This window comes from Molossus molossus, unplaced genomic scaffold (assembly GCF_014108415.1).
Source record: "Molossus molossus isolate mMolMol1 unplaced genomic scaffold, mMolMol1.p scaffold_m16_p_21, whole genome shotgun sequence".
Taxonomy (NCBI): domain Eukaryota; kingdom Metazoa; phylum Chordata; class Mammalia; order Chiroptera; family Molossidae; genus Molossus; species Molossus molossus.
The window spans coordinates 24,025,993-24,045,407 of NW_023425357.1; the positions used below are offsets into that span (position 1 = coordinate 24,025,993).

Below are 19,415 nucleotides of genomic sequence, written 5' to 3' on the forward strand. Positions count from 1 at the left end.
TATTTGTAGATTAATATGATCTGTGTTAGAATGGCCATGGTACAGCATCAATTCTATTCTTTTACATTTTCCATATGAAGGTGTTGATAGTCCTTGTTCACACAGGTGATTAGATGGGAACATAAGGAGCTTTGTGATAACGTGATAACTGAATTCTTCCAACTCCTTTGGAATTACACGCTGAAATACCCGGCAATCCTGGGTGTCCCTTCCATTTTGTTGAAAACAGAATTTGGAACCACCAGACTTGCGAAGGGATTTTTGCCCTGCTGTTAAGAAGCCCTCGCTGTCTAAACACCCATGTTTTGAATCTTACACCTTGTGTCATGCTCTACAGTAAGACTAAAGATGGGAAAGGATGTTTGCTTTTGTGAGGGAGAAAAGGGCATATGCTCAGGCAGGTAATTCTTAAGAATAATAGAAAGGTGAGGATCTGAGAATTTATCCCCTAAAACTGTTCGAGCCTGAGTATTCCTTGCCAAGTTCTGGGAGACTTTCCAAGTCTGGCAGTAAGCCTGGTCCAGTTTAAAGACCATTGGCCTTGGTGGCTTCAGTTTAGATTTTATTGAACTAGGTCACAGGGCATATGTAGTTGACCCTTGAACAACACAGGTTTTGACCACACAGGTCCACTTATATGTGGATTTTTTTCAATAAATTCTGTAAATGTACTTTCTCTTCCTTATGCTTTTAATATTTTCTTTTCTCTGGCTTACTGTATAGTGAGAATACAGCATATAATGCGTATATCATACAAAATATGTGTTAATTGACTATGTCATTGGTAAGGCTTGGTCAATAGTAAGCTATTAGTTAAATTTGGGGGGAGTAAAAAGTTATATGAAGATTTTTTACTACACAATGGGGAGGGGGGTCAGTGCCCCAACCCCATTGTTGTTCAAGGTTCAACTGTAAATTATTATGTTATGCTGCCTGGCTGCCTTCTTAATAAAGCAGCAAATCTTCAAATGTATTCCACTGTACATTAGTCCCATGAGATATTCCTTGGCAAAAGGGTCTTGAGATCAAATTTGGGAAATATGATATTCTACACCCCTCTTAACCGTGTGCATTAGAATAACCAAGTTTCACAGGAAAAATATTTAACTTTGTATAACCTAAATTTTCCAAACTCAAATGATCCAACCAGCCTCCCCCTTTTATTTATGTGATAACCAATCGGTTATTCATGTGATAACCGATACCTAAATTATATCCTTAGGGAAAGGATGAACAAAAACAATTTCACATAGAATCATGGCTTTGGTCCGTCAATGCTGCTGCCATATTTCAGGATGTTCCCATCACTGTTCTGCTTGATCTGAATGAACTGTGCTGAACACATGACTATTAAGCCATAATCTCCGCTAGATATTTTATAGGACTTGGGTTTTGTGGCATCCAGGCAGACTCTAGAAAGAGCAATGGTGTCATCTGTACCCTTCACTTTTCCCTTCTGTGTCTTCCTCAGAGAATCCTGCCACTACCAAGAATCAGATTCATGTGTTACCCTATTAAGAGAATGTAGCCACCAAAGCAAATACTCTCTAATGGTGGATTCAAGTGATTATAGCACGGAGGAGGAGACGGTTTTAGGGAGAGGGTTCTTCCCAGCACCATTTAGAGTATAACCTCCCCTCCCCTGCCTGTTCTTTCTCTGGCTGGGTATGGATTCTACACAGTGGCTGCCGAAAGATGCTGAACTCCTGCCTTCTATGCCACCACTCCTCAATGTCTTTGATACGGTAGCAAAACATCCACTTAAGCCAGTGGTTCTCAACCCTCGTAATGCCGCGACCCTTTAATACAGTTCCTCAGGCTGTATGTGGGCGGATCCGCCTGGAGACGGAGAGAGGACCCGTGTCTCAGTTCCTAAGACCGTCGGAAATATGTGTTTTCCGATGATCTTAGGTGACCCCTGTGAAAGGGTCGTTCAACGCCCAAAGGGGTCGCGACCCACAGGTTGAGAACCGCTGATTTAAGCAGAAGGGAGATCCAGGCCTTCCTTAGCTTTTCGGCTTTACAATGGAGTGAAGTGGGGCGGTTCGTGTCTTTCCTCACTCCTGAGCTGAACACAGAGGGAAGGACAGAACACCTGAGCTCCACTGCTTACAGGTAATGAGAGAGCGGGCGAGGTTACGGGGGTGGCAGTGGGGGTGCAGCCATCGGGTTGCGGGGGTAACGGGGCACTGGCTGTGGAATCTGTCACTTCCTGCCGTCCAGCCTTTCCCGAAACTGCTGTGAACACATCTGTACCAGCAGGAATAGCCTTCCCTCCGTTACAGGCTGCCAAAGGGAAGAGCGACTCCCGATTCCAGGAAAACCTACAATGATGGCACAGAATAAGATCCCCGCCTTGGTCAGACTGCCAGTACCGAGTCTCCCGGCTTTCTGCAACGTACACTGCCTTTCTTTTAGAAGCACATGTAACCGTAAGACCAGTGACCGTGGCTTTTTAAATTTCTTTTGAAAAGACCTTTTGTTTAACACTTGGCATAGTGCCTGGGGTATGGTGGTGCTCCAGAAATTGCTGTGGGCTGAAGGGCCAAGGTCTGTTGATCAGAAAGCCGGTTGGTTGAATGTACTCGTCAGTAATACATGTGTGCTAAGCCCAGAACTAGGGGAGGGCTCAGTGGGTTTCCAGGACCCGGTTCCGTCCAACGAAAGCCATCAGTCTTACTGCCTGCCAGCCAGTCCCTCCCCACCACAACCTTTCCCCCAGTTACACCTTCGTTCCTCGTAAGTCAGTTCTCATTTCACTCCGAGTAGGTTGTGACTCTACTGACCACTCCCCTGGCCACTCCCCCGGCCACTACCTCATCTTTAAAAAGCCTTGTTAAATCACCAGGTACAAATCATTACGTTGTATCTCAAGGTGCAGAGGGGTGTTATCTTGTTCCGGGTATCTGAGATGTTCTGTAGCTTTCTACTGCTTCAGCCACAGGCTCAGCTTGCTGCGGCAGCAAACAGTAATCCAGAGAAATGCCACCATGGAGCGTGACTCGTGTCCCTGTGTTTTAATCGGTACACTGACCCCTTGTCCGTGGGAGCCGCAGACCCAGAGCCTCCCCTGCGGGCCTTCGGTGGGTCTCTGGTTTCTAACAGGCTTTTTAAATCAAAGAGGCTCCACGATTTCCACCTCCCACCCCCAGTAACTCCAGCCACAGAGCAAGTCTCTCCCTTAACTAGAAACTGTCTTAATGCACAGAGGTTCTACAGACTCAGGTACGACAGCAGGTCTGTCTAGCCAGCTAGCCAGCCAGTGGTAGTTCAAGTGCGTTGACTGAGCCTGGGGCAGGGAAGCTGGACAGATGTGGCAGCCAGGGGCAGGGCTCCTCTTTGGGCCTCGGTGAAATCCGATGGCCTTAACTGTGGAATCATTTGCCTTTCAGTTAGTCTTTGCAGAAGCTAATTTACTAGTTCCTTATACTGGGGGCTCATCTCCCATGGAAGTCAGTGACCTGGGTCATTAGAGGCCGGAACAGGAACCCTGTTCGGTGCAGTCTGTGCACGGAAGGTCTAACTGCTGGAGACTTTCACTGCTTTTATTCAATGAGGTTTGGCACACAAGGGGCCAAAAACGAGGAGTGTGATTTTGGGGTCCTCTATACAGAATTATAAGTTAAGAAACTGTCCAAGATGAAAAAATTAGGAGGAAATCACCCCAACTCATGCTGATCGGGTCTTCTTCGGGAACGCCATCTTGACTGTAGACTTGAAGAGAAGATGACGTCACACATTAGCATGCTCCCAGGGTCTGAATACAGCACATTCTTCTACATGCAAACACGCGCGCGCACACACAACACCCTCACACATGCACCCCGGCTTCTAGGAGTAAAACTTGCTGTTGCTGACTCTCTTCTCTCTCAACCTGAAATAAAACAGATTTCACCGTCATCCACTGGGCTCTGTAACATTTCTCTGTGCACACATCTGCAGGTGACTCTTGGCTGGGAATCAGAGAGGTGGCCTCCTGGCAAGACATTTAACCTCTCTGAGTCTCCATTTCCTCACTGGTCATTGCACTGAGGTCACTGCTGCTTGCTAGGCTAAGAAAGTACAGATAACATGAGAAGAATATGGGTAAGGAAGCTACATGCTGTGTCCCACTGAAGGTTGCTAAGGGCATTTTGGAGAGAGAGTGCTTTTTTAAAAAATTGATTTGAGAGAAACATCGATCTGTTGCTTTACTTATTTATGCATCCATTGATTGAGTCTTGTTTGTGCCCTGACCAAGGATCAAACCTGGAACCCGGGCATAGTGGGATGATGCTCTAACCAACTGAGCTACCTGGCCAGGGCAGGTAGTGCTTTGCCGAGCAGGTCTATCTGGCACATTGCAGGCACTAGGCACACTTGGCTGCCTCACCCCATTTCGTGTCTGCCCTGATTTACAACCACTGGACTGGCCCATTCTTGGGAACTCAACAGGGTCTCTTTTAAAAGTAGTGGTCACTGTTTATTTTCACTTATATTACAGTGTCCTTCTAGTGATGATAGTTCCACTTAGGGAAGGTGCAGGCACTTAAGGTACTACTATACTTTCGTTTATCGAGCTCAGAGAGCTCGAGTCAAAGGAATCAGTCAAAGGATTTCTAAAGACAATGGTGCCTCCCCAAAGCCTGGCCCCAGGGGCCCAATGGCACTGTGCTCAGAGGAGCGAGGCCTGAAGGTCTGCAGGTGGGGAAGGGGCTGAGCTACCTCCGGTTGCACTTCTCCTGGTACAGCTGGAGCTGGTTCTCGTTGACATTGAACTCTTTAACGAGGGCGTCCCGGTTGGCATTGCGCAAGTTCTGGTGCGTGTCATATAGAAAGAGCTGGTTGTTCAGCTCTTCTTGCCGCCTCCGCAGCTGGCGACAGGAGGAGTACAGTTCCTCTTCGCTCTCCTGGAGGTAAAGAAGCACCATGGGGTGACAGTGTCTCCCAAATCACAGGGCATCTTACGAGTGTGGCCGAAGGAAGCACAGGGCACGAGCTTGGCAACTGGAATTATCCCAGAAAATCCAGGGCCCATTTTAACCAAATATAAAACTGGTGACTGTTTCTTGCACTGGAAGCAAGCAGTTTAAAAAACCCTTGATCACAATTAAGGATGGCCTTATTGTGAAACACTGGAATAACAGGCATTGCCCATTGACCCCATTTCTTCATCAAATCTGGTTTTTCACTGGTCAATACCACCTTTGGACCGTTATCCCTGAGCAGAAAGTGGAACCCAGCAGGTGAGGGAGAGAACAGCCTAATGTGAGGGCAGAAAGGTAAGCATGAGCCAGCACGTCATTTAAGATCTCATCAAGGGCCTATGACAAGTCGAGGTAACACACTACAACATGGAGGAACCTTGAAAACATGATGTTAAGGGAAAGAAGCCAGGTCCAAAGGACCACATGCCATGACTCCACTTATATGAAATGTCCAGAACAGGCAAATTCATAGAGACAGTAGATTCGTGGTTGCCTGGGGTAGGGGGTGAGGGGGTGAAGTGTGTGGAGGCAACTGAGGAGCAGGAAGTTCTTTTGGGGGTGATGGAAATGTTCTAAAAGCGATCATGGTGATAACTCTGTGAGTATAAACCACTGAACTGCACACTTTAAATGAGTGAAGTGTATGTTATATGAATTATCTCAATAGGGCTGTACCCACCCCCTACAAAGAAAGCCAGGTAACACAGGTTATGCCCCCAGAGATGGGCATGTGACTCAATTCTAGCCAGTAATGATGTCTTGCTCTCCTCCTCCTCCTTCCTCCTCCAGGCACGTGACCCAATTCAGGCCTGTCAGAAGTATCCATGGGACTTTGGTTGGTGCTCTTGGTAAAAAGATAGTTTTTTTGGGGTCAACTGAGAGAGTGATGGTGTTTCCAGTTGCCAGTCGCGGCCCCTTTGCTATCATATACAGAAAATTAGGAGTGAAGCCAACATAGGGAGGCAGAGCCATTGGGGATCACCTGGATCCAGCCATGACTGAAGCAAGCCCTACCCATAAACTTTGCAGTTGTCTGAGCCAAAATATTCCCTCCACTATGCTAAGAAAACACTTATCAAGGTAAGGAGTTTGGGTTTCAGCAAAGGAGGAAGAAGAGGGTGATGTTTTTTAAAAGATTGCTGACTATTACTATGTCAAGAATGGCCACTACCCCTGATGGAGCAGTTCAAATGAGAGACTCCAGTGTGACAAAAACAAGCATCAGTATACACAAATGAGCTGCTTTGGTCATTTATTTTTACAAAAATGGACTCAGAGCACACCTTGCTCTGCTGATCCCCCCCCTTAATGACGTCATGGACGCCCCCAGGACGACAGGTAGAACTCTGACTTGGAGAACAGGGATGGAGTTTATTCCAGCCACTCCCAAAGGTGCAGAGGAGTAAAACGATGATTTTCTTTGCACGAGGAGCGGAGGTAAGATGGACAGTCCTTGGTGACTAATTCGTTGTCACCAAGGGAAGAGTCAGTAATGACTCTGATGTACTGTATGCCCTTTCTCAAGGAGACTGGCTGTCCTTTAAGAATAAAGCAAAGCGCCTCGACCCATCCACCAAAATGGTCGCGGGTCTGATTCCCGGTCAGGGCCCACACCTAGGCTGTGGGTCCAATCCCCACTTGGAGAGCTTATGGGAGGTAACTGATTGATTTCTCTCTCTCTCTCTCTGATCAGTAAAAACATATCCTCGGGTGAGGATTTAAAATAAACAGATAAATAAATAAAGCAAAGCAAAACAAACGCCCCATTCAAGTATTAAGTCTGCACTACAAATGGTCTTTTTCACCTTCTCTCCGCCTAGAAGACAACCACTCTGTTGCTTTCATAGTATGTGATGACTATTGGTTCTTCAGGTTAAGTTCAAAGTCTACCTTTTTCTCCAAATGCTGCTATAATTAAAGCCTTTTATCTCCTTTTCTGAATCCCAAAGCTTTTATATTCTATGTTATATAATTTAGTCCTTAGTGTTCCGCACACATAAAATCATATATAAAAACACATATATAACATTCAGAAAAGTAAACCTATACAGCAGGGCCTTGAATAACGTTGTTCCACTCAATGTCCTTTTGTCATAACGTTGATGAGAAAAAAATCAATTCCAGTGGGGAATGGGGGCCACTGTCTGTGTGGAGTTTACATGTTCTTCCAGGTACTCTGGTTTTTTCCCCACATCCCAAAGATGTGCATGTCGGATGAACTGACGCGTCCACACTGTCCCTGTCTGAGCGAGTGCAGCCTGGGTGTGAGTGTGCCCTGTGATGGGAGGGCATCCTGTCCAGTTGCTGGGACAGGCTCACGCCACTCATGACCCTGAAGGAATAAGCAGGTTGGAAAAGAACTGTCTGTCTTGTTTTTATTAATTTTTCTTCTTTTTTTTTTTTTTTTATCCTCACCCGAGGACATTTTTCCATTCTTTATTCAGACAGAGCGGGAGAGAGAGAGAAACATCGACGTGAAAGGGACACATCAAGTGGTTGCCACCCGCACGACCCAACCAGGGCCGGGGACAAACTGCAACCGAAATACATGCCCTTAGCGGGAGCCGAACTCAGGACTCTCTGGTCCGCAGGCCGACGCTCTAACCGCTGAGCCAAACCGGCCAGGGCTTATTTTTCTTAAACGTATGTCTAGATCACATTTATTTCCGTGTTCAACGTTAGGAGTATTTTGGGTCATTATTTAGAACTTGTGATGTTTCTATGTTGTAGGAATTTAACTCTTACTTATTTCAATTAGCCTAAGGTAAAACTGGTTTCATCATAAGTTGTTTCGTTTAACGCTGCAGTTTCCAAGAACCTAATAATGACGTTAAGTGAGGACTTACTATATACAGTTTAATAACGCAAACAGCTATGGAGACACCACCAAGTCAAGAAACAGAGCACAGTCCATTCTAAGCACTTCCCATCCCCAATCAAGACTTCCCCCTGGGTTTTGAGACAATTATTACCTGGGTTTTGAGTATGCGTTTTCACACAAAAATTTAGTTATTTGTTTCCCAATATACTTTACTAATTTCTTTGCTCACCATGCTTCTTGCATTCCATTATTCCATTCCCTCTTGCTTAAGAGTATTTTGGTAGGTTTCTTTTTTGTTTTTTTTTTCTTATGTTAGAGAGAGAGAGGAAGGGAGAAACAGAAACATGGATGAGAGAGAACATTGACTGTCTGCCTCCTGCATGCCCCCCACTGGGGATCAGGCCTACAACCCGGGCATGTGCCCTGACCGGGAATCAAACCAGAGACCTCTTGGTGCATGGGTCGATGCTCAACCACAGAGCCACACTGGTTGGGCGATAGGTTTCTTTTTTAAACAAAGGTGTATTAGTACTAAGTTATGTGCCACTGTATGTCTGAAAAGTACCTTCCTTTTGCCCTCACTCTTGAATGGTAGTTATTTGGCTATAGAATGTCTAGACTTACGGTGTGTGTCTTAAACAATCTTGAAGTTATCCCTTAGTCCTCAGGCTGTCATCACTGTGGGAGTTTGCTGTCACTGGTCAGTCCTCTGTAGGTAATCAGTCTTCTCTCATCTCTTTTATAAGCTTCGTTCTCCTGGTTCTGCCAATTCAATTCAGTATGACATGTCTATGTCCGGATCTGTATTAGCTGTAATGCTGTGTTTATAGTTGGAGGGCCTGTATCTCTTCAATGCTAGGAAATCCTCAATCATCAACATCTCCAATAGTTGATGTCGAAGATTCTCACGCTACTGTCCTTTCTTCACTCTTGTTCTTCATATTTATATCTTGCTTTATTCAAAGCAAATTCTCCAACACAATCTTCACATTTACTAATTCTTTCCTTAACTGTACCCTTCCTGGAATTTCTCAAGACTAAGCTTTAAAGCATTTTTTTTTTCATAATTTTTCAGATTGTATTTCCAGAATTTCTAATTGGTCCTTTCATTCCCTAGATCAGCGGTTCTCAACCTGTGGGTCGCGACCCTTTTGGGGGTCGCACAAGACCATCAGAAAACACATATTTCCGATGGTCTTAGGAACCGAGACACCGCTCCTCTATCCGTCTCCAGGCGGGTCCGCCCACATACAACATGAGGACCTGTATTAAAGGGTCGCAGCATTAGGAAAGTTGAGAACCACCACCCTAGATGTTCTTTATTAATAGTAAGAAGGGTTGTTCTTTTAAAATACCACTCATTGTGTTCTTTCTGAAAAAGAACTGACTTTATTTCAAAGTCATTTTCAGAGTCACTGGAGTGAATTCTCTTGCTTTACGTTTGTGAGCTATTTGGGCATTGTTTTCCTTGAGTGCCTTAAAATTTTAATGTGTAAGCCCTGGCCAGTTTGGCTCAGCAGTTAGAGCATTGAGTCTCGGACCAAAGGGTCATGGGTTCGGTTCCTGGTCAAGGGCACGTACCTGGGTTGCAAGTTCGATCCCCAGCCCTGGTCAGGGTTGTGCAGGAGGAAATCAATTGATGTGTCTCTCTCAACATCAATGTTTCTCTCTCTCTCCCTATCCTTCTCTTCCACTCTATCAAAAAAAAAAAAAAAATCAATGAAAAATATCTTCGGGTGAGGATTAAAAAATAAATAAAATTTTAATGTGCAGTTCATCTTGGATCGGAAGGTTGTTTCTCCCTTGAATCTACATGTTATCTGGTTTTAGAAATTTTCTAAAGGGGGGGGGGTGCTCCCAACAGTAGGGTCTGCTAAGTGGTAGGGTGACGGCCTGAGGCTCTGGGTTCTCAGGAACCCCACAGATCACAGCTTGTGTCCCGGCTGCAGGGCTGACTATGGCCCGGGTCTGGGCACTTGCCAACTCTCTCCCTCCAGAGGGTGTTTCAGAAGAGTGGAGCCCACTTTGCCCCGAATCTTCTATTTGTGCACAGCCTGCAGTGCCCACTCGTTCAACATGAAAATAAAATAAATGAAGTACGTATCCAAACACAGGAGTTCTAAAATGAAGAGAAGTTTGAGGAAAGCAGACTGAGTCAGTAAAGACGAACATGGAAATGGCTGAATGAGAAATCCAAGAGCCATTGGATTGTTTTGTGGGAAAAACACAAACAGAATCAATGCAGTAGATAATCCATGATCTAATCTAGAAATGTGTTCAAGTCCAAATGAGACATACGTATAGGTATACAACTACAGATACATAGAAATGGTGCCACTTACAAGTGCAGTACAAGGTGGGAGGAGAGACGGGTACTAGCTCCAATTCTGATATGAAAGTTATATAGCTTCAAGTCATTAACTGAAGCATTTCCATTTTTCTACTGACATCAATGGATTAAACTTGGAATGATGTTCTTTAAATCCAAGTAGAACAAGCTCTAAGATCATCTAGATCGGATGCTTATTTTATCTGATAGGTATCATATGATCCTTCAAATGGTCCCTCCAGGACTTTGTAAGTTTTGTACCGCTTCTTGAAACAACTTTAGCCTATTTTCATGCTTCAAGGCAGTTGCCCATTTGCCCTCATTTTTCAAATTTATTTATCTTCTCATTATTTGGAGTTCAGTCCTCTTTTTAATATTTATTCTTGTATGTGTTTGCTCTTCTCTAAGCGGGCAAAGAGTTTATTGAACTGGTCTTTTCAATGAATCAGCATTTGTTCTTTCTTCTGTCCTCTCTTCTGTTTCATTCAGTTGGCTTTATCTCTATTTTGTTCCTATTAGTATATGGGTATTTATGAAATTTTTAGATGAATGCTCAGTGCATGTGTTTTAAGACTAGTTTCCAATGCTGAAGTGGACAAGTCTGATGTTCAACTTATCTGATTTTCTTTGTAGATAACTTAGTGTGTTGGGAAGTTTGGGTTTTGTTTTTGGTGTTTTTTTTTTTTCATTTATCCATGGAGTTCAAAACATTGACTAAAATACAACTCGGGGGGTGGGTGGCTGTGTTTTCCATTCACCCCTTTGGGAATCAAGTGAGCCTCCCAAGCATCAAATCAGAGAAAATTCCCTCTTTTTTTATCCTTACCTGAGGACATTTTTGCATTTTATCTTCAGATAGAGAGGGAGGGAGGGAGAGAGAGAGACATTGACTGGCTGCCACCCACACGACCCCAACCGGGGCCGGGGACAAACTGCAACCGAGATACGTGCCCTTAGTGAGAACCAAACCTGGGACTCTGGTCCACCAGTCAACACTCAACCCCTGAGTCAAACCAGCCAGGGCAAAATCCCCTCTCTTTTTTTTTTTTTTCCCATCCTCACCCGAGGACATTTTTCTATTTTTTGTTCAGATAGAGCGGGAGGGAGAGAGAAACATCGATGTGAAGGGACACATCGAGTGGCTGCCACCCGCACGACCAACCAGGGCCGGGGACAAACTGCAACCGAGGTACATGCCCTTAGCGGGAACCGAACCCGGGTCTCTCTGTACCGCAGGCCGACGCTCTAACCGCTGAGCCAAACCAGCCAGGGCAAAATCCCCTCTCTTAACTGTTTCATTAATAGCCCTTCACCCATCTGTTCCACTCTGTTCTCTGGAACATGCTTGATGTTAGGACTGTCCTCTGAGCTGTATGATTTCCAACTCATGGTGGTGTCACTCTCAATGACGAGACGTGTCTTTCATGTTATGTTTTAGGTCACTAATGTGAATGTCTCTGTTCATGCTCTGAATTTTTAAATTCAAGAAATCAGTCTTTTTGTTTCAAATTCCAAGAAGTCTTTTTCAGTGCTCTACTTAGAAATCCTTGAAAAAACTCTTAAGACTAAAGAGGTAGGGTTCTCACTGGGTGCTTCCAACAGCTCTACGTCAACTGCCAGCCACCTGCACCAGGTGTCCACTGGGTCTGTTCCTTCTGTGACTCTGGCCAGTTCTTTTTTCACTGTGTGCTCACGGTTTTGTCTGTTCGGCAGTCAGGGCAAGTTGCTGGGTCTTAGAGGCAGGCGCAGCCGTTCCTGCTCTTTGGGACGTTTTTGCTCTTTGGGCAAACTGGCGAACGTTAGCTGTTTATGTACAAGGGGGGTCTTTCTGTGCCTCCGGGTCTCCCCAGCTGTAAGGAAATCTTCCCCAACCTCAAACACCAGGTCCAGCTCAGCTCCGAGTACATGCCCTCCCGCCTCCCCACTCCCCCCGCCAAGTCCTCTAGGACCCTGGAGCGTGTGCCGTGGCCTTTTGCCTTGTGGCTGAGCACTCACCAGGGACCACAGCATCCCGGTCTTTCCCCTAGGCTCCTCCGCCCAGTGCAAAGCTAAGCACCATCCACTTCTGAGTGGATCCTAGGGCGGCCAGTTTTCTCAACCACACCCTCCGGGTACTGCCAGTGTGCCCATCAACGAGGATGAGGATGGAATATTCAAATTTCCACGCTTTCTCCTGTCCCGTCTTTCTGAATCTCACAAGTTTAGATCAGTTGAGTGAAGGCCCTTTTCAATTAAAGGCAAGGCTGGATATAATACATCAACTTAAAAGAAACTATATGCGTTCAGAGAACAATTCAACATGTAGCCAAAAATATATGGTCTTTTTTTCCCCCCTCTCCATGATGTAGTATTCCATGATTAAATATCTAGCCTCAGGGAAATAGTTTTTAATCAAAAAATGTTATAGAAAGACGTCCATTATTTATAAAGCAAAAATCTACAAACAACCGAACTGTCCGTCAGTGAGAGAATGGCTAAGTGAATTAGGGACCCACACCTTGTGAAACAGGCATCGATGGCTTGGAAAATCACATAACCACATAGACAAGGCGTCTGTGAAGTGGATAAAGGGCACACATTCATATGCGTTAAGTGATTCTGACTATGGATATATCATATGCAAAAAATTATCAGGCAAAGAAAATATACGAAAGTGCTAAGAGCACCTATCTACAGGTTGTAGATGGGAATCTTTTCAAATTCCCCCCTTTCTTTCCTGCTTCGAATTAAATACAGTAGGTAATAAAACGGTACTAAAAATACTCTTTGTAAAACACACATACCGCTGAGTAAAGGGCTGGGAATTGATAAAGTAATTGTGACGTGTAAATAAATGGCTTCTTCAGAAGGGGCTTCAAGTGCTTATTGACAGTTTTCTGGAGCTTTAACCTCTCCCTCGGCAAATGTTTTATGAGTAAACTCCATCTCGGCCCACACTGGATCAATCATTTGCTCAGACAAATCTCTCGTGAAGCTGTTTACCAGAGTCTCTCCCTGGCATCAAGGAGGATACAGTGATAAATCAAACAGGGTTTGACCTTGGGCAACAAGAAAGCCCAGGGCGATGGAGCCCAGGCCCGCTCGGCTTCCCAGAATCTCCTCGCTGCGGCCTGGGGCAGAGACACCAGTGGCTTGGGACCGGGTGACAGACGTGGAAGGAAACAGAAGCTCGAAACCCAGCAGTTGCAATGAAACTTGCACAACTTTTCCTCCAGAATTCCTTCGGAGAGAAGATCTGCGCAAGTCACGGTCCCACCTGGAACCCACACAACACCCCCAGCCACACCCCGTTGGCAGCCCCAGCTGCACCCGGCACACGAAGCTTCCCCCACCCAGGAAGTCAAGTCTGGATAAACACATTTCCTTTTAAATATAGTAACTTTCCCTGCTGCCAGCAGTACCTAATTACTTAAATTATTTATAACGTTCCCGAGTTGTTCACGACAGCTTTGCACAGCAGTGTCTAAACAAATGCGGTCCGACCGCCATCTGAAACCACTGTTATCACTTCATTTTTTTCCGTGAAATGTCTGCAAAAGGGTTTTATGTACACAGAGAGAAAATGTTGGTTTCCTTTTCCCCAGGCAACAGAATCCCAGATCTTTCATTGGACTGGGGAGGGGAAAACGACTAAGCCAAGGATCTTCAAGCTTCCTTTCTCCGGGCATTTGCTGCAGGCCCAGGTTTTACAGTGTTACCATCCTGCTCAGTGAATTGATCCCATTAATTCCATATTAGGGAATTGATCCTGAGGAATTAATTCTGAATTATAGGAGGAAATGAGGAACCACATAAGATGTCCATGAGAGCCTTCTTTGTAAGTGGTTTCTGTCTAAATGCCCCATTTAGGGGAATGTTTAACCTATGGTTGATCAGCTTGATGGAAAAATGTGTCCAACATTAAGTGCTAATGAAGACTAGGTAATAGTATGAAAAGTGCTTACAATCTAGCTTTGAAGCAGTGATTCCTGACCAAAGATCATTTTTGCCACCAGGAGACATATGACAATGTCTGGATATAGTTTTGGCTGTTATACAAGGAGTGGGGGCGCTCCTGGCATTTAGTAGGTTGAGAGCAGGGATGCTGCTAAACATCTTACTGCATGGGACAGCTCCCCCCACAAAGGATGATCTGGCCCCAAATGTCAGTAGTGCCCAAAAAATGCTTTCAAGAAAAAATTAGACGTGTGTACAGGAATTTGTATTGTTGTTGTTGTTATTATTGCACATTTATAAAACTGCATTGGCCTAGCCCGGCCGGTGTGACTCATTGGTTGAGCACTGACCCATGCACCAAGATGTTGCGGGTTCGATTCCTGGTCAGGGCACATGTCCAGGTTGTGGGTCTGATCCCCAGTGGGGGGCATGCAGGAGGCGGCCAATCAACATTCTCTCTCATCGATGTTTCTATCTCTCTTAAACCAATAAAGAAAAAAATATTTTAAAAAATAAGTTAATTTTAAAAAATGCATTGGCCTGGAAAGGAAGGAAGCTAACAGACCAAATGCTAGCTTTATCTATTTGTTTCTTCCCCCAAATTATAAGACTAGACTTCCCACACAAATCTGGGCTGTGTGCATTTTTAAAAATAATTTATACAAAATAATATATTGTGGCTTAAGTCTTTTAGTGGACTTCTTAAAGACCTCAGATAGTCTTATTCATGATTGACAAATGCATAATTCGTTTTAAAAGAGGAGAAATTTTAAGACTTGCTCATTCCCAACAAGGACTCACTGGCTGACTCAGTCGCCTGCTAAAGGGAAGAATTTATATAAATTTTTATCATCGAATGTTTCTATCGTTAGAAGAATCGTGAAAGGTGATTTTTTTTTTATCCATAACTCAAGGTTCAAGTGAAAATGATAATTTTCACATAAACACTGCACTTGCTTTGACAGAGTCCAAAGCACTATATCATTTAAAAACTAGTTCAAAATGGAAACCTTCCCATCATCCACCCCCTTATCCTTTTGAGACAGAATCCCATCATCACGAGCTTCCGTTTACCAACAGAAAGTGATGCCTTTGGCTGCCACCAAGGTTCTAGGGCCCCCAACTAGTGTGCCTTTTAAGTCTCTGCTTTCTGTTTTGCTGCTTTCTGTCCCCTCTTATTTTTTGTATCCTCTTTCATCTCGGTGCTTTGGAGTGTAAAACTATCCCAGGTGCAGAAACGGAATGTAAGAGAACCAGCTATGCAGAAAAGCCTAATGCTCTCTCCTCTGAATCGCGTTCATGAATTTTTACTGCATGGACTATGCTATTAAAAGGCATCCTCCCTCACCCCTGCCATCTTCCCTCCCCATTTGGTAGTTCTCACAGCCAACCAGCACAGGCTATGACTTCCCTACCCAGAGAACAACCAGATTGAGAAAACAAGATGTGTATCCAGGGGCACTGACCACGCCCACATCAGCCTGCTGGGGTCTGGGACCATGGTCTTTCTAGGTTATCCCCAGATGACTGGACTGACCGCAGAAATCTCCCAGATCATGCTGGGTTTTGTGGCAAGGGAATGGAAAGATCTCGGGAAACTGAATTGACCACGTTTGAGGCCTTGCAGAACACATGCTGAGTGGGCTTCATTCTGTGGGAGGGGCCACCAGAAGATTCTGAAGCTCCAGAACCACAGTAAGTATCCACATCTTCACCCACCATCAAACCCGAGACCTTAACAACCCACAGCTTGGTGCTGTGTTCTCAGCAACCTATCTCAACCTCTATAGTTCAAGGAGGCCAAGCCCTTTCTGCTAAGTCTACTGTAACTGGTTAATAAAAAGAGGGATTCAGTATCTTCAAGGCCTTGGCAAAACAAAAGGACCAAAAAGGCAGGCTCTTCCAGTAACAGAAAGAACCCCAAAAGGAGTGCCGCTCACTATGGGAAGTTGTGGTCTATGAATACCCTTCCCCGTGGACAAGGCCTGTTGGATGCTTTCAGACTTTGTAAGGGATTTCCGAAGACCAACAAGCAGAGCAAGGCCCCCAGGCAGGATGAACTTATCTAGAAGAGCATCCCTTGCCTGGCTCTTGCTGAATGCAACTAGGAGGACCTTCCAAAGAGCTCACCCTTTCCGACTACATAGCCTACTCCTAGAATCACACAGCATTTTCCAAGAAGGGCGGATGCTAGGAGGAAAAAACCTAGGACCTATGGGGAAATCTGTAGCTGAAAGGAATTCTTTTGTGATGATGTGGCATGTCTGGCCAGATCATTCTCGATGGGGTTAAGTCCATCAGCCAAGCACACTCATGGACCGTTTCCACCCCACCTGCAGATGTAGCTCAGGGAACCCCAAGGTGTTTCTCCACTCACCAGGACTGGCCGCATCTCACAGAAAACCAGGAGGGAAGCCAGCTCAATGTCTTCACTGTACCCATTCTTCAGAGGAACAGACCGAAATCCTGCAGCAGAATGGAAAACAATGCAAGGCAGGCGATTAATGTCTGACCTTAGCTTTCCTGAGGTAGCCCTGGATCACATGCCTAGTTCGAGGAACAGTGAGGACAGTGCCCCCTGCTGGGCTGACTTTCTGGAAGCCCGGGGTCCCAACCTGATGGTTATGGAGAGGGGGGCTCCAGAATGCAGCCTTGACTGATAGGCCCATACAGAGAGGTGAAGTTGAAAATATCTGCCAGGTAGAAAAGGGAATGATTCACTCAGAAGAAATGAAAACCCACAGAACATTACGTGTTGGATTTAGAGGGACCGCAGCGGTGGTTCAATTCCTTGCATTCTTTCTCCAGAGGCCAAGACTCAGAGGAGTAATGAATCCTCGCATCCATTTTCTCCACTTAGCCCCTTCCAAAGCACAGGATGGGGGAGTGTCTTTAAAGATTTCCAATGGGAGGAAATCTTCCTGTCCCCCGGCAGTTCAAAGCGGTATTGATCCGCCTGCTCTGAAAGCCACTCCTTATTCCCATTTAGGACCTGAGTCAAATGTTTATTCAGAGGAGGACTGAGGTAGAGCTGAATTCCCCGCCATCACCACTTACTAAGTAACATATAAGGTAACACGGCTCGATGGTTGGTTGGTTCGCTTGTTTTAGTGAAGTGGTAAAGAAGTCTACATGGTAAAAATGAAGTCGCAGTCCCACCACTCATAATCCCTTATTCCACAGGGAACCATTGCTAACAGTATCATCCCAAAATAATCTATGCATTTGTTTGCGTTTCCTTTAAAATTGCAAAGGCTGGTACCCTGACCTAACCAATTCTGAACCTTACCTTTTCCATTTAAACCTGTATCTTGGGGATTCCCTGTATGGCCCTAGGTGGAACTGAAAGTTTTATTTTTTAATTAAACTTATAAATATAAGTTAATATACAATGTTATACCAGTTAGTATGATATCTCAGGTACAATATAGTGATTGGGCATTTTTACACCTTACAGTGTGATCACTCCACTAATTCTAGTAATCATGTTACCGTGCAAACTTATCACACTATTGATTATTCCCCCACACCTTTTTCACTCATTCCCCCCCACCCCCCATCTTCCCCTCTAGTAACTATCCCTTTGGTCTCTATGACTATGAGTAGGTTTTGGGGTTTTTTGTTTGTTTGTTTTTATTCCACATAGAAGTGAAATCATACAGTACTTGTCTTTCTTTGCTTTATTTCACTTAGCATAATACCCTAAAAATCAATCCAAGTTGTCACAAATGGCAATATTTCATTTTTTTTTTTTATCCTCACCCAAGGACTTTTTTTTTTGCATTTATCTTCAGATAGAGCGAGAAACATCAACTTGAGAGAGACACATCAACTGGCTGTCCCCCACACGACCCCAACTGGGCCAAGGACAAACTACAACCAGGGCACATGCCCCTAGCAGGAACCGAACCTGGGACTCTCTGGACCGCGGGCCAATGCACTAACTGCTGAGCCAAACCGGCCAGGGCTATTTCATTATTTTTTATTGCTGTGTAATATTCTAGAGTGTGTGTCTCACATCTGCTTTATCCATTCATCTATCATTCATCTATTGATGGACACTTTGGTTGATTCCACATCTTGGCTATTGTAAATAATGCTGCAATGAAGACACATATCTTTTCAAATTAGTATTTATTTTTTCTTTGGATACATATCCAGAAGTGGAATTTTCATACTGTATTCCATACTGGCTACACCAATTTGTAGTCCCACTCACAGTGCGCAAAGGGTCCCTTTTCTCCACATCCTTGACAACACATGTTATCTGCTGACTTTTTTATTCCAGCCATTCTGACTGGTGTGAGGTGGTATCTCATTGTGGGTTTGATTTGCATTTTCCTGATGATTAGTGATGTTGAGCATCCTTATGTACGTCTGTTTGCCTCCTGTATGTCTTCTTTGGAAAAATGTCTTTTCATGTCCTGTGCCCATCTTTTTTTTTTTAATCAGATTGTTTAATTTTCTGTTTTTGAATTGTATGAGTTTCTTGTATCTTTTGGATATCAACTCCTTATTGGATATATCATTCACAAATAGATCCTGCCATTCACTAGGTTGTCTATTTGTTTTGTTGATGGTTTGCTTCTCTGTGCAGAAGCCTTTTAGTTTGATGAAGTCTCATTTATTTTTGCTTTTGTTTCCCTTGCTTGAGAGGATGTATCCAAAAAGATATTACTCAGACTGATGTCAAGTAGTTTACTACCTATCTTTCCTTCTAGGAGGTTTACGGTTTCAGGCCTTACATTTAAGTCTTTAATCCATTTTGTATTTATTTTTGTATATGGTATAAGAGTGGTCTCGTTTCTTTTTTTTTTTCTTCCTTTTTTGGCATATATCTGTCCATTTTTCCCACCACCATTTGTTGAAGAGATTGCCATTACTCCATTGTATATTCTTACCACCTTTGTTGTAGATTAGTTGACCATATAAGCAAAGGTTTGTTTCTGGGCTCTGTATTCTGTTCCATTGATCTATAAGTTAGTGCCAATGCCATACTGTTTTAATTATTACAGATTTGTAATATAGTTTGAAACCAGTGAGCATGATATTTCCACCTTTGTCCTTCTTTCGCAAGATTTCTTTGGTTATCTGTGGTCTTTTGTGGTTCCATATAAACTTTAGAATTATTTGTTCTAGTTCTGAGAAGAAAGCCATTGGTATTTTGATAGAAATTGCATTGGATCTGTAGATTGATCTGGGTAGTATGGTTATTTTAATTTTATTAATCCTTTCAATCCATAAGCATGGTATATCCTTCCATTTATTTGGGTCCTTTTCACTTTCTTCAGTGTTTTACAGTTTTCACAGTACAGGTCTTTCATCTCCTTAAATTTATTCCTAGGTATTTTATTCTTTTTGT

General features: G+C 44.1%; 1 protein-coding gene across 1 annotated transcript in view; it reads right to left on the reverse strand.

Moving 5' to 3' along the window:
* Positions 1-19,415, reverse strand: part of PLCG2 (phospholipase C gamma 2) — a 143,522-nt gene continuing 124,107 nt past the window's right edge. Inside the window, exons 31-33 of the mRNA XM_036276088.1 lie at positions 16,431-16,519; positions 4,705-4,889; positions 1-3,874 (exon numbers count right to left, since the gene is read on the reverse strand). Of these exons, the coding sequence (XP_036131981.1) occupies positions 3,832-3,874; positions 4,705-4,889; positions 16,431-16,519 (317 nt within the window). The 3' untranslated portion in view covers positions 1-3,831. The remainder of the gene's footprint in view (positions 3,875-4,704; positions 4,890-16,430; positions 16,520-19,415) is intronic.